This window comes from Pelobates fuscus, chromosome 12 (assembly GCF_036172605.1).
Source record: "Pelobates fuscus isolate aPelFus1 chromosome 12, aPelFus1.pri, whole genome shotgun sequence".
Lineage (NCBI taxonomy): Eukaryota > Metazoa > Chordata > Amphibia > Anura > Pelobatidae > Pelobates > Pelobates fuscus.
In genome coordinates, this window is record NC_086328.1 from 33,668,295 (window position 1) to 33,682,902 (window position 14,608).

The 14,608-nt window shown below is 46.1% G+C and overlaps 1 protein-coding gene across 1 annotated transcript; it reads left to right on the top strand.

Annotated features, from left to right (window-relative positions):
- The first annotated feature begins 876 nt into the window (after positions 1–876).
- Positions 877–13,375, top strand: LOC134578467 (inactive hydroxysteroid dehydrogenase-like protein 1). Its single transcript, XM_063437467.1, has 5 exons — positions 877–916; positions 4,481–4,732; positions 5,016–5,461; positions 10,766–10,996; positions 13,256–13,375. Exons 2-5 carry the CDS (start codon positions 4,501–4,503, stop codon positions 13,373–13,375), a joined length of 1,029 nt encoding a protein of 342 aa, XP_063293537.1. The 5' UTR covers positions 877–916; positions 4,481–4,500.
- Positions 13,376–14,608: the final 1,233 nt, after the last annotated feature.

Genomic DNA, 14,608 nt, shown 5'->3' on the forward strand with positions numbered 1-14,608 from the left:
CTGTGTGCTGAGCTTTCCGATTTTTGCGCCCCATGGTTCTCTCTGGTGGGGGGTGATGTGTCTGTCTGATTGCTTTCGTTTTTTCGGCCAAAATAGCGTTTTGCTGTAGTGCGATACGGAGCCTCTCACTTAGGCGTCCGCTCAGTCTCTTGGTCGGCCACGCCCCCCAATATTAGTGTTTTAAAACAGTAAAATGTATTACAACGACGATATTGTCAGTGAAAGTGACATTTTTTTGCAATTTTCACACACAAATAGCACTTACACGGACGATATAATTTTTGTGATATGTTTTACTGTTTTGAAACACTAATATTTGTGTTCAGTGAAATCTCCCAAGTATAACAGTACAGGTTTTATGGTGTTTTCTCATGTACAGGTTTTATGGTATTTTCAAAAGTTACAGAGTCAAATATAAGGCTTGCGTTTCAGTTTTTTCACATTGAAATTCGCCAGGTTGGTTATGTTGCCTTTCAGACCGTACGGTAGCACAGGAATAAGAATTACCCCCATGATGCCATACCATTTGCAATAGTAGACAACCCAAGGTGTTTCAAATGGGGTATGTTCAGTCTTTTTAGTAGCCACTTAGTCACAAATACCGGCTAGACATATAGGGCAAATTCAAGTTTTTGTTTTACGTTTTGTTTTGATCACAACGTGTACATTTGGCTCAGTCCTTAAGGGGTTAATTAGACTTATTGTACACAGTATTTAGCATAACATGTTTGTGTTTTATAACCTGTTATTAGTAAGTCACCTAACATTTCTCAGGCCACACCCCCACTCACACCCCTAAAATTAAAATGTGCCTCTTTTGCCATATGAAAGGTTGAGCAGTATGCTGTTGGTGAGAGCAGCTGAAGCAGAGGAAGAAGTTGTTTATACGGGATATTCCATACATTTCACCTACAATGTAAGTTTCTTACTGTAACCATGATATATATGCTAAATATTTGAAAATATATGTATTTAGGCAGTGGTGATGTTATTTAAACAATGATTAATATGACATAATACAACATGTTAAAATTTGCTCATTCACTTAAAACATGTTAAGTTCTGTGTAGGTATATAGAAACACAGACAAATAGAATGTGACAGATGAGAGCCATTCGGTCCATCTAGTCCATCCCACACATGCTTAAACTCCCTCACTGTGTTAACCTCTACCACTTTAGCTGGAAGGCTATTCTGTGCATCCACTACATTATGTTTATATTATGACATTATTTGTGTATATGATAAGATTTTAGCAGTGTAATATACATTATGAAAGCCATCAAAATGTATCCACAACCTACACATAGGGTTATTAACTAGATGCAAGTGTAAATCATCGGAAATTCAAGTGCAATTCAAGGTTTAGATCAAAATAGTCAGACTGGAAGCACAAGTTACTTTATTACCTTTTTGGCCACAAAATATGAATTTCACTTTCGATTCACAGTGAATTTCAGACATTTCACACTATTTTTTAAACAGCACTGATAGTTTTGCTGTTTCATGCAAGTTTTGTTATCAATCATTTTAATATTTATACATGTTGATTTATTACTGTTTTCATATCTTTTTGTACTAAGATATAGGTATTTATAAACATGCAAGAGCCAGTGCTCTCACCCACTAAATACCAACCTCACAGCTCCCAAAATGTAATCGGTTTTTAAAATCACAATATTAGTTACAGTATATGATCATACATTGCATAAGCCTGCCACAACGTCAGTGAACCCCATTTTTGGAAGGTCCTATTCTAGCAACCTAATGCCTGCTCATAAGATTAACCCAATTGCTTGGGGAAATCCTTCCCATGTTCTCTTCAGTGCAAGGTTAAATAAGGTCCTGGAATGGGGTATCTGTGACAGCGAGGTCTGCATAACTAAGGGAGTTGCCCTGAACTCTCAAAAATAGTTACATGTGAAACCAAGAGGGCTGCACTCACCCAACCATGTACACATTATAAGTGTGCTGCTGCTGCTGCCAATTAACATCACATGCAAGATCCAGCACTCACCCACTAAACATCAACCCAAAACTTACAATAAAGTTCAAGAGTTTATTAAAGACAGGAGGCAAGTATCATCCTTAAACTTCAATACTTACAGCAGCAAAGGTATTAATAACAGATAGGTAAAACTAAAGGAAAAGAAATTCCCAATCAAGCAATGCCTTGACCAATCAGGATCAAGTATAGACTATATAACAGGTGGCTTGCGGCAGTTACTACAATTTCGTGCGACGACGATGATAGGTGTAACATTGAAGGATGACTTTAAATTAATCCAATAACGTCAGTGAGGGATAGCTGATATCGCAGGGGTCCACGTCTGGATTACCCTTTAAACTTATGGAGAGCAAAAAAAAAACGGGGTGCAAGAGTATACTGAGAACGGGCAGCAGCTGAAATAGCCTGCCCTTCAGAGAGTCACCGTTCATATCTCAAGCTGGTTTTAGCTCATCTTGTGCCATTATAGAGAGAACATCTCTGAAACATATCAGACTGGTCCCACCCATACGGGCTGTCCAGATCCAAAATGCCAGCAAGTTCCCTCTGCACGAGAGACACAGCAACCCCAGACGATCGTTTCAGCCTTGTTAGGCATCATCAGTGAGACATAGCTGATATCTCTCGAGACACTGTGAGCAAGGGGTACACATCTGGATTATCCTTTAAACTTATGGAGAGCAAAAAAACGGGATGCAAGAGTATACGGAGAACGGGCAGCAGCTGAAATAGCTTGCCCTTCGGTGGGTCACCGCTCAGATTTCAAGATGGTTTTAGCTCATCTTGTGCCATTAAAGAGAGAATATCTCTGAAATATATCAGACTGGTCTCACCCATACAGGCAGTCTAGATCCAAAATGCCAGCAAGTTGCCTCTGCACGAGAGACACAACAACCCCAGACAATTGTTTCAGCCATGTTAGGCATCATCAGTGAGGCATAGCTGATATCTCTCTAGGCACTGTAAGCAAGGGGTCCACATCTGGATTACCCTTTAAACTTATGGAGAGCAAAAAACGGGGCGCAAGACGGAGAAAATGGCAGCATAAACTTTACCTCCTCCATGGTCCCGACACTTAAGCGCAAAATTGCCCCCTGTCTTGCCGAAATGGGGAGATCTAACAAAGCCCCACAAGCTGGAAAAACCCCAGACCCCAAGAAAGGACCGCTTACCCTGTCCCTGCGCCAGTTCCTGGTGACTCCCTCGCGACCCTGCCGCATTGCGCCGACGGATCAATGGCGTTGCAGGTCTCGGCTCCCTCATCTCCGGCATCTGACCTGTACACAAGGGGCACGGATAGACCCCCATGGCTGGATCTTTTAACCCCTTAAGGACCAAACTTCTGGAATAAAATGGAATAATGACGTGTCACACACGTCATGTGTCCTTAAGGGGTTAAAGGCCTTACTTACCAAAGAAGATCTCCACTCCACGAGCTGGGAGCCGCAATCAGGGCCTGTCTGAACGAGTGAGCCACGTGGAAGCAGCCTGCGGCCCAGGACACACTAGCAGACAATGCAGACACCTGCTCAGACCAGATTCGCGGTATGGCCCTCCATATTGAGGATATAGACAAAAGGAGGCACCGCAATAACATAAGGCTACACGGCCTTCCTGAAACAGAAGATTCCGCACTCCAATTGCGGGAAAGTCTCCTGGAAATCTTCAATGGGCTGGTAGGCAGGGACCACCAGGCCCCAATAGAATTTGTTAGAGCACATAGAGCCCTCCACCTGAAGGGCCCACCAGATAGCCCACCTAGCCTTGCTTAACTTTGCCTTAAAAGAGGCCATCCTTAAAAATGCATGGGAACAGCATACAATTACCTACCTGAATCAGGACCTGCAACTCTTCCCAAACCTGTCACCGGCTACCCTGAACTACAGAAGGGCCCTTCTTGATATCATACCATCCCAGACTTCCTAAAGGTCTTCCCAAAGGAATTGGAGGAATTGTTCTAGATTTTGAGAATATGAATGGTGAGGTATGCGACTTTGTTTATACAGCCCTAGCGACACCTTCATGCATGTGACTTGCAAACACTTCCTGTAAAATTAGATGTAATGTTTAAACTTCCTTTATTGCAAATCCTATTCGATTTAGAATGTCTTATCTCCTGCTCTGTTAATAGCTTAGTAGACCTTGCAGGAGCCTCTAGTCTTACAGAGTATGAGATAAAAAAACTTTAAAGTAAGTTGACATCTGATTGAAAATGAAACCATTTTTTTCATGCAGGCTGTGTTAGTCACAGCCAGAGGCATTGTGGCTAGGGCTGCATTAACAGAAACAAAAGAGTGATTTAACTCCTAAATGGCAGAGAATGGAGCAGTCAGACTGCAGGGGCATGATCTATACATACAAACTGCTTCATTGTTTTGGTGACTATAGTGTCCCTTTAAGATGAAAAATTAAAACATATACATTTTTCAGTTGTTTTCATTAACTCACATATATGTATTGCTGTAATTTCAGATACAAGCCACAGCAGAATCATGGAGCTTGTGGCTGTTATGAAGAGGGCCTTATCACCACTGTATGAGGAGATTTTACATGCTTATCATAACCACTTGGAACTTCTAGCTGTAGTGGGAGCCTTGTACACGGCTCAGAAAGGCCTTTATTTGCTGTGCGGCTGTTACCGTGCAATCAGATTTCACATCAGCATTCGTATGTTCAGTAAAACCTTCCTGGCCAGACAATATGGAGGGTGGGCTGTTGTGACTGGTAAGTTTGTAGAAAGAATTGTATATAGCAAATCGGTTAACATTTACAAAGTATCTCTCTTTCGTCAGTAAGCCAATATTTGTTGATAACTTCAATAGGTCAATTGCATAACGTGAGAATATGTTATTTGGTATTTAATTTTAGTTAAAATCTGGTATGGATCAACACAATTCCCAAACTCTAAATCTATATTTGATTAGAAAAATTGCCTTATTATAATTTAAAATATTAAATGTGTTTTACTCACTCATAAACCTGTTTTTTGTGCTTATTTTTTCCTCAGGGGCCACGGATGGTATTGGGAAAGCATATGCGGAAGAGTTGGCAAGCTTTGGCATAAATATCATCCTGATCAGCCGCAATAGAGATAAATTACAAATGGTGTCTGAGTCCATTGCTACAACCTATGGAGTTAAAACCAGCTTCATAGTGGCCGATTTCAACAAGGGCCGGGAAGTGTTTCCTGCCATTAAGGAAGCCTTGAAAGATGTTGATGTTGGCATCTTGGTGAACAATGCTGGGGTGTGCTATGAGTACCCCCAGTATGTAACTGATGTTCCAGAGGATAAAATTTGGGAGATCATCAATGTCAACATTGCTGCAACCACTATGATGCTGCACATAGTGTTGCCGGGTATGGTACAGCGAAAGAAAGGAGCAATTATCAATGTGACCTCTGCTAGCGCCCGAGTAACATGCCCTCAATTTACCATATATGCTGCTTCCAAGGTAACTTTGTGTGTCTATTATTTCCCTAGGGATGTTTTATACATAAACAGGGCACAGCCTACTACAATAAACCTAGAGACTGTAAAGAAACAGACTGTAAACAGTCTAAAAAAATTATGAAATCATAATAAGGGGGCTGATGGGGAAGGTTCTATCAGAGAACAGCTCTATAATACCACCCCATGTAACTGGTCGGGGGCGGGCCGCCGACTGGAAGCCATGAGCTTTAGCTCTGGACCGAGCATGTGAAAGTTGCACAAAAAGTGGGTGCAGACCTCTCCAAAGACGGCTTATCTGCAGTCATGGAGAAGAGCATAACCCCAAATCCACAATGATACCCTCAAGTCTCCAATTGCATGCCTGGAGAGCAGATGCTGACATCCCGGGCCTCATGGTGATGGCCCTCACGGTGACGGGAGACCCCGCGCTGTTCCCAAGCCAATCACCTGCACTGGCAAATGCTGCCTGAAGAACAGCCTGCCAGAAGATCTGAACAGACTGACATAAATGCTGACATGGAGGAGACTACTCACCTCCATCATCAGCTGATCGTCTGCAATAAGCAAGCCTGCTGTAAGAAAGTCTGTGCTCCATCAGCTGATCGTCTGCAATCAGCAATGTAGCCTTCTGGAAGACCACACTAGGACTCTATCCTGCACAGCATCATTTATATTTAATTTAACCACCCTGTACATTTATTTTATATATCCTGTGTACATTGTATATTTTCTTGCCTTTATATCTTGTCTGTTATGCTAAAGTGTAGTTTTGCTAGCCTTGTATGTAATAGGTTTATTCACCTGTATGCATTCCTCTATTTCCCCTCTGATTTATGACTGACCTCTGACCCCTCCCTTCTTTTATTGATATGTTTGTTTTTATTTGAATAACCACCCTTCATCTCTGTGCCTAGATACATATCCCCTCCCTCAGCTTTATTGCAAGCTGAACCTCACATATCTTTATTCAACAACAACCTGATTTCAAAACTATCAAGCCACCCCATGCTCATTATTACATTTATAGATTGTCTGTCACACCCAAATTTGAGATAAGAAAAATAACAGGTGTACACATTGCCTCGTATTAGTACACTCCTGCACTTACTTAACCCATGAAACTTAATATTTACCCTACCTTTACCTGCTCTTGATATTCCAATTATTTCCAATTTACTCTTTCGCAGTTTAGCAATGATCTGTCTTCTCCTCCTCTTTATTTCCTCCTTCTCCCTCAGTATACAAATCTCTCCATACACCCACTTCACTCATCCCCCCAATCACATTTACATATGCCCCTCTCTGCTACACTCCCCCCTTCTCTCATCTCATGCCTTGTACTCATTTTTCTACTCTCTCACTCCTACCCACAATCGATCTCATACAAAACCCATTCACACCTCCTGTCACTTTCTCTCCTCCTGCTTCTAGCAGCTGGTGATGTCTCTCCCAATTCTGGGCCCTTCACCTTCTCTACACACACTAAGACAACCAGAAACCCCAGAAACCTCATCACAATACTTTACCCTCACTTACCAACATTCAGTGTGCACTATGGAATGCCGCTCCGTCTGCAGTAATTTAAAATCAACAGCCATACACAACTTTTTCATCTCAAACTCACTCACACTACTTGCACTTACAGAGACCTGGCTGGAGTAGTCTGGTTGGAGCCCAGCTGTGAAGAGGGGGTAGTAGGCTCCTCTCCCTGGACCCGGTGCTGCTGCTGGAGGGGGAGACCGACTGTCTCCCCTTTTGATAAACAGTCCTGCTGCTGGGGATCTGGACCGGCTACCCCGCACCCCTGTAGACTGGGTGCAGAGACTGCGGTCCCATCTGCCCCATCTGGGAGAATAAGGTCTCCCCTTTGGGAAATAAGCTGCCGCTGGGGAGAGGTGGTAACCGGCTCCTCTCCCTGATACTCTCTCTGATGTTGGAGAGGGGGACCGACTGTCTCCCCTTCCTGCAATACACTCTGCCACTGTGGAGAGAGGATGCTGTGATCCTCTCCCTGAAACACAGGCTGCCCCTGGAGAGGGAGACCGACTGTCTCCACTCCCGTAACATTGTCCTGCTGCTGGGGAGAGAGACCAACTGTCTCTGCTCCCTGTAGGACACACTGCTGCTGGGGGGGAAGGACGACACCTTCGGCTTCCTGGAACTCACACTGCTGCTGGGGAGGAAGGACAGCACCTTCGGCTCCCTGGAACTCCCACTGCCGCTTGGGAGGAAGGATGACACCTTCGGCTCCCTGGGACTCACACTGCCGCTGGGGAGGAAGGACGACACCTTTGGCTCCCTGGGATTCACACTGCCGCTGGGGAGGAAGAATGACACCTTTGGCTCCCTGTAACTTACACTGCCGCTGGGGAGGAAGGACGACACCTTCGGCTCCCTGTAACTCACACTGCCGCTGGGGAGGAAGGACGACACCTTCGGCTCCCTGTAACTCGCACTGCCACTGGGGAGGAAGGACGGCACCTTCGGCTCCCTGGAACACACACTGCTGCTGGGGAGGAAGGACGGCACCTTCGGCTCCCTGTAACTCACACTGCCGCTGGGGAGGAAGGACGACACCTTCGGCTCCCTGTAACTCGCACTGCCACTGGGGAGGAAGGACGGCACCTTCGGCTCCCTGGAACACACACTGCTGCTGGGGAGGAAGGGCGACACCTTCGGCTCCCTGGGACTCACCCTGCCGCTGGGGAGGAAGGACGACACCTTCGGCTCCCTGGAACTCACACTGCCGCTGGGGAGAAAGGACAGCACCTTCTGCTCCCTGACACTCACTCTGGGGTTGGGGATCTGGCCCGACTGCCCAGCATCCCTGTAGGGCTGGTAGAGAGACTTCGGTCCCATCTCTACCTGCCGGCTGGGGTTCCTCCCAGTAAACCTCTACGATATCCTTCCAGTTGAAGGGCTCTAGACCTGGTTCTGCTTGCAGTGTAGACTGGGGCTGAATGGCGCAGAGCAGGCGTTGGTAGGCCTGCTCCAGTTCCCACTCCATGGTTGTCAAGTGCATCATGTCTGGTTTCACCGCGCAGTCGACAGGCCAATCGTACATGCCCATCCTGTAGTCAAGGATGTCCCAAAATCTGAAATCCTCTGTGCTGCCGAAATCAGGCTCCTCCGCCATGGCATCCAGTAGTAGACCAGGACCATCGTATTCGTCCCCCTCAGGCCTGTCGAGCTCCTCCATCTCAGTGGTATGCTGCACTGTGTACCACCAGAGGGCCTGGTAGGCATCCTCCAGCCAAATCTCCTTCCATACCAGTCTCTCGAACTCTGTTACCCACTCGTCCAGGGGCTGCTCTCCCAGGAAAGACATTCGCAGAGCCACTTGCCTCTGGATCCGCTGCTCTTCACTGGGGAGCCTCTCACCTAGCTGATGCTGCACATCCTTCAGGGCTTCGTCCCAAAGTTCCTTTCTGGCGGCTTCCCGGTAGTCCATCATGGCCTCTTCGGATATAGGCTCCTGCAATCTCCAGTGGAACTCCTGCTCCATGTTGCTGTAGATAGGGATGCTGCACGGTAGCTAGCTCTATCCCTCTAGTTGTAACTCCACACGTTACTGGTGTCTCCGAGCTGCTTCTCCTCGCACTAGGACGCCATCCCACCGCTGCCACCACTGTAACGGATCACCTGGCACCCCGACTGGGTACCTCCATTGAAGGATGCTCCTAGCGCTTACAGAGGGCTCCAAGCGCTCTGCCAGACACCACAACCACAGTAGACCCCACGAACCACTGCAGATTGGTTGGGGTCTGTGTGTGTGTGTGTGCGTGTAGTGTGAAAGTAGCTCTCCCTTTTGTCCCTTAGAGCTCTCCCCTGCTCCTTAGTGGTCTCTCCTCTCCCCCCCACCCTCCCCTGGGGGTCTCTTCTCACACCCACCCACCCTCCCTGTGTTTTCCTCACCTCCCCTTCTCCTCACCCCCTCTCCTGTGTTCTTCTCACCTCCCCCCGTGTCTTCTCACCTCCCCCCATGTTCTCCTCACCTCCCCTTCTCCTCACCCCCCTCTCCCTGTGTTCTTCTCACTCCCCCCTCCCTGTGTTCTTCTCACCTCACCCCCCCGTGTTCTTCTCACCTCCCCCTCTCCTCACCCCCTCCCTGTGTTCTTCTTACTCCCCCTCCCCTCTTCTTCTTACCCTCCCTCCCCCCTTTCATCTTACTCCCCCCTCCCCCTTTCTTCTTACTCCCCCCTCCCCTCATCTTCTTACTCCCCCCTCTTCTTCTTACTCCCCCCTCTTCTTCTCACTCCCCCCTCCCCTCTTCTTCTTACTCCTCCCCTCCACTTGTCTTCTTCTTACTCCTCTTCCCCCCTTTCTTCTTACCCCCCCTCCCCTCTTCTTCTTACTCCCCCTCCCCTCTTCTTCTTACTCCCCCCTCCCCTCTTCTTCTTACTCCCCCCTCCACTTGTCTTCTTCTTACTCCCCCCCTTTCGTCTTACTCCCCCCACCCCTCTTCTTCTTACTCTCCCCACCCCTCTTCATACTCCCCCTCCCCCCTTCTTAGCCCCCTCCACTTGTCTTCTTCTTACTCCCCCTCCCTTGTTTTCTTCTTACTCCCCCCTCCCTTGTTTCCTTCTTACTCCCCCACCTTCCCTCTTCTTCTTACTCCCCTCCCCTTGTTCTTCTTACCCCCCAGTTCTTCTTATCTCCCTCCCCTCCCCCAGTTCTTCTAACCTCCCCCTCCCCCAGTTCTCTTCCTAACCTCACCTCCCCTTCCTGTAGCGTGGCCGAGCTCCTCTCCGGTCCGCGGTACAGGAGTTTCTGTTTCCTGTACCCGGCCGGACTGATAGGAAGTGCACACTAAGCGGACCGGAGAGGAGCTTGGCCACGCTACAGGGGAGGTGAGGCAGTGCGGCAGCTGCCTGAGTGCTCTTTATAGAGCGCTCAGGCGGCTGCAACATTTAAAGGGCCGGCGATGGGGGCACAGGGCACCCCCTCCTATATGGCGCCCTAGGCGGCTGCCTAGTTCACCTTATAGGAAGCGCCGACCCTGATAGCACATACTAAGGATCATATGGACCCTCATAGGCTTTTTTTTTTTTAGCTATTTTCCCGCTGGTTGCTAGAGCTGCGGAGAAATAGTTTTTTTAAAAAAAGTATCTTTTATCACCTTTTATCTGTTTAGTCCAGAAGCATTGTGAAGCATATTGTTCCATCTTCAAGAAGAAATATACATCTGCTTTTGCAGGAATAGTGTAATACAAATAAACAACATGGTGTAAAAGTGTTTAAATAGTCCTGATTGTATCATTAATTTTATTTCGTAATTAACCACAAATGGTCTTCTTGCTTTCAGACTTACCTGGACAATTTAACTGAAGCTTTATACCATGAATACTCTTCCAAGGGAATTTTTATACAGAGCCTGACCCCATTTTTTGTGGTTACAAACATATCAATTTCAATGAGTACATTTTTTAAGAGAAAGTCCATACTGGTTCCTCTGGCTAAAGACATAGCCTATCAAGCTGTAAGGACCATAGGACTATGCCGAAGGACAACAGGATCTTATGCCCACTCCCTTCAGGTAAGTAGAAGTGGAAGAAAAGTGAATAATGAGAGGCATTCAGAAGAACAGTTTAGATAAGGGCTGGGCAAAAAATAGATCCCTAGATGTTGTAGAACTGAAACTGCCATGATGTTTGCCAGTCTTTACACTGTCAAAACATCATGGAAGTTGCAGTTTTACCACATCTGGGCAATTATCGTTTGCGCACTCTAAGTTTAGATCATATGCACATACAGTGGCGGGTCCCGCCGGCTAAGTAATGGGCGGCCCATGCTGTTAGGGCCATCCGATGCTATGTATTTCCAGGGGGCCTGGTCAGCTCTTTAACAGCGCGACCGTGCCCCCTCTAATGAAGTCAGAAGCTGGAAGGAAGTGACTGCCCCGGTCACTTCTTCCCAGCAACCACCGGGAGCCGCGCGGAAGGAAGGAGAGGAGGCAGTCAGAGTGGGAACTCTGACTCCCATAAAGCTGAGGCACTGGACACCAGGGAAAGGTATGTGTGTCTGTATGTATGTGTGTGTGTATGTCTGTATGTATGTACGTGTGTGTGTATGTCTGTCTGTGTATGTGTGTCTGTATGTATGTCTGTATATGTGTGTGTATGTCTGTGTGTGTGTATGTGTATGTCTGTCTGTCTGTCTGTGTGTGTTTGTATTTATGTATGTGTGTGTCTGTATGTATGTCTCTGTATATGTGTGTGTGTGTGTCTGCATGTCTATCTGTTTGCATTTGTGGGGGGAGGGGGGACATATGGGAGGGGGATGGTAGATATATGGGGAAGGGTTGCAAAGGGGGGAAGATGTACAGGGGGGCCCCAAGGCAATTTTTCACACCGGGTCCCGTGGTTTCTAGTTACGCCACTCTGTGCACATAACAGAGAATATACACTGATCAGGCACAACATTAAACCTGTCACACCTCTGGCTGCCACGCAGCAATTTCAGTCTCAGGTGTGAGTTGACTGGGGGTCCGTGCCTCTTCTGACTGTTCTCCAGTTACGTCACGTGTAGCGCAGACATCCTTAAAGTTACAGGACCCTGCAAAACACTACATTTTTATTCTAACAATTGTAAGGGTAATAATTAGTGGACACTTCTCCTCCTTTCGCACAACCCTTTGTGTGATTTGGAACATGGTAATGATGCTGTCCAATAGTGTTTAGGTTCACCCTATATATATTTTCCTCTTCCTAGTATTAGGTGCCCTGTTGAGGTGTCTGTTGATTGATAGAGTGTTCTGAGATATTTTACATTCCTGTTACTAATCCAGCTTTGTTCTGGCTATTCTGTTTATCTGGTATCATTGATCCTTGACCTTGATTCTCTGTGTGTTATGGTCACCCTATCCTGACAAAAAACACTGACAAGTGAAGTGAATAATATTTATTATAATTTCCAATATGGATACCGCACCTGAGATTGGCCAATCCTCACAATGTGATTCGGCTTGAAAACGTTGTTTCAATTTTGCTCCAATAAATATGACCATTGGATTGAACTTAAGTGCCTGGACCATCATTACTTTTTTGATTATATCATTACAAAGGCACCTGTAAAGCTGCAGTAGATATTAGGCAACAAGTGAACAGTCAACTCTTGAATTTCAAGTGTTGGAAGCAGGAAAAATGGGCAAGCGAAAAGCTCGGAGTGACTTTTACAAGAGCAAACTATTAATGGATAGATGACTGGGTCAGAGCATTTCCAAAATGGCAAGTCTTGTGGGGTGTTTCCGATAAGCAGTGGTAAGCACCTACCAAAAGTGGTGCAAGGAAGGACAGCCGGCATCAGAGCCATGGGAATCAAAGGTTCATTGAGGCAAGTTGGGAGTGATGTACCTGCCACACTGCAAAACCTGTTCTGGAATAGCTTTATGAACATGGCATAGAGTTAAAGGTGTTGCCTTTGCCTCCAAATTTCACAGATCTCAATTCGATTGAGCATCTGTGGGATGTGCTGAAACAACAAATCCAATCCATGGAGGCCCCACCTCACAACTTGTAGGACTTAGGAATTACATTGATCTGCTGCTAATGTTCAGAGCTGTTTTGGATATTACACAGGTTGTTTTCATATTGTGACTGATCAGTGTAAGGATATGAATAAATTGTGAGATAATTAACTCAGACAGGACTCCTGTCTATGCTCCATGTGCATTTCATGATGTCCACAATCAGTTGATAGGATATAGCCCAGGAATTATGTAGTATATGGATTTCAATATAGAGATAACTTGTGTCCTGTATAAATGTTTTAAATCTACATAGTTATGCAGTCCTAGAAAGTGAATTGGTACATGGGGGCTGTGAAAATTAATGTTGATTATGAATTGGAGTCATGGTTTGTGGAGTTCCAAGCAGTAGAGGAGTGCAATCAGTTACACCTTCCGCTGGAAAAGTAGTCTGCTGGAGGATTAAGAGGCTTGTACTTGTGTAGGAAGTGCTTTGCAGAGGAGGTACAGGGTCCCCTTTAGGATTTAGGGTGCCTTCTATGCAAGGATAGGATTTAGGGTGCCTTCTTTAGCTTGTTGTGTAGGGCCAGAAGTTCTGATTTTGTGGCAGGATTTGGGTCCCTTTTATTAAAGTGAGTTAGAGTTCGGATAGCTTCTAAGAGGTTCGTATATTCGTCCGTTCTCCGTTTTTTGGCATGGCTAGCATGCTTTATAAAACTGCCTCTTATGACCGCTTTATGTGCTAACCAGATGTGTTCAATTGAGGAGTCAGCGGTCTTGTTTTCATTGATATAGTGTTGTAAATCTTGTGTAATTTGGGACACTACCGACGGGTCTGTTAAGAGGGACTCATTAAGTCTCCAGGAGCCTGAGCCCCTGTTGGAGAACGTCTCATTAATGCTGAACGTGATGGGAGCATGGTCTGACCACGTCATTACCCCAATAGTGGCTCCCTCTATTCGGGCCATTGATGTAGAAGGAATGAGGAATCTATCTATCCGGGAATAGCTGTTGTGGGCTGCCGTGTAGCAAGTGTGGTCTATGTCTGCTGGATGTAGAATGCGCCACTGCGAGCTGTGGCTAGCGTGGAGCATATCTTCGTTGTAAGCGTGTGCCTGTGTTTGAGTGTGCAACTTTTAACTTGAGCTGTAGATGAGGAATCTAGGGTGCTGTCTAATAAAAAATTTGTGTCGCCTCCAATGATCACCTCCCCATGTCTATACATATCAGTCAACGCTAGGATCCTTAGTAAAAATTCATTTTTATACGCAGCATTGTTCAACATACATTGTATAATTAAATAACGACCTTTCTTGTCACTAATTTTTCGAACTAAGGAGAATGCCACATCCTTACCAATCACTATGGAGACTCCCCTTTTTTTGGCCGAGTAGCATGAGTGAAAATCATGTGGGTACCACCTGGAAGTGAATTTGGGTCTAGAGCCCCATTTGAAATGGGTCTCTTGGAAAAATGCCACTTGGGCTCCACTTCTCCTTGCTTCCTGAATGGCCAGTCTCCGCTTATTGGGGGAGTTAAGCCCTTTAGCATTGAGGGACATTATTTTAATCACCATCTAACCAGTGCGTGGCGTGCTGCACCGGTGGTTCGTAAAGTTTAATCAGGTCTGTCGACCTCTCATCTAGGCCATGCTGAAGGGTGTTCATGGTATTTGTGGCCCTG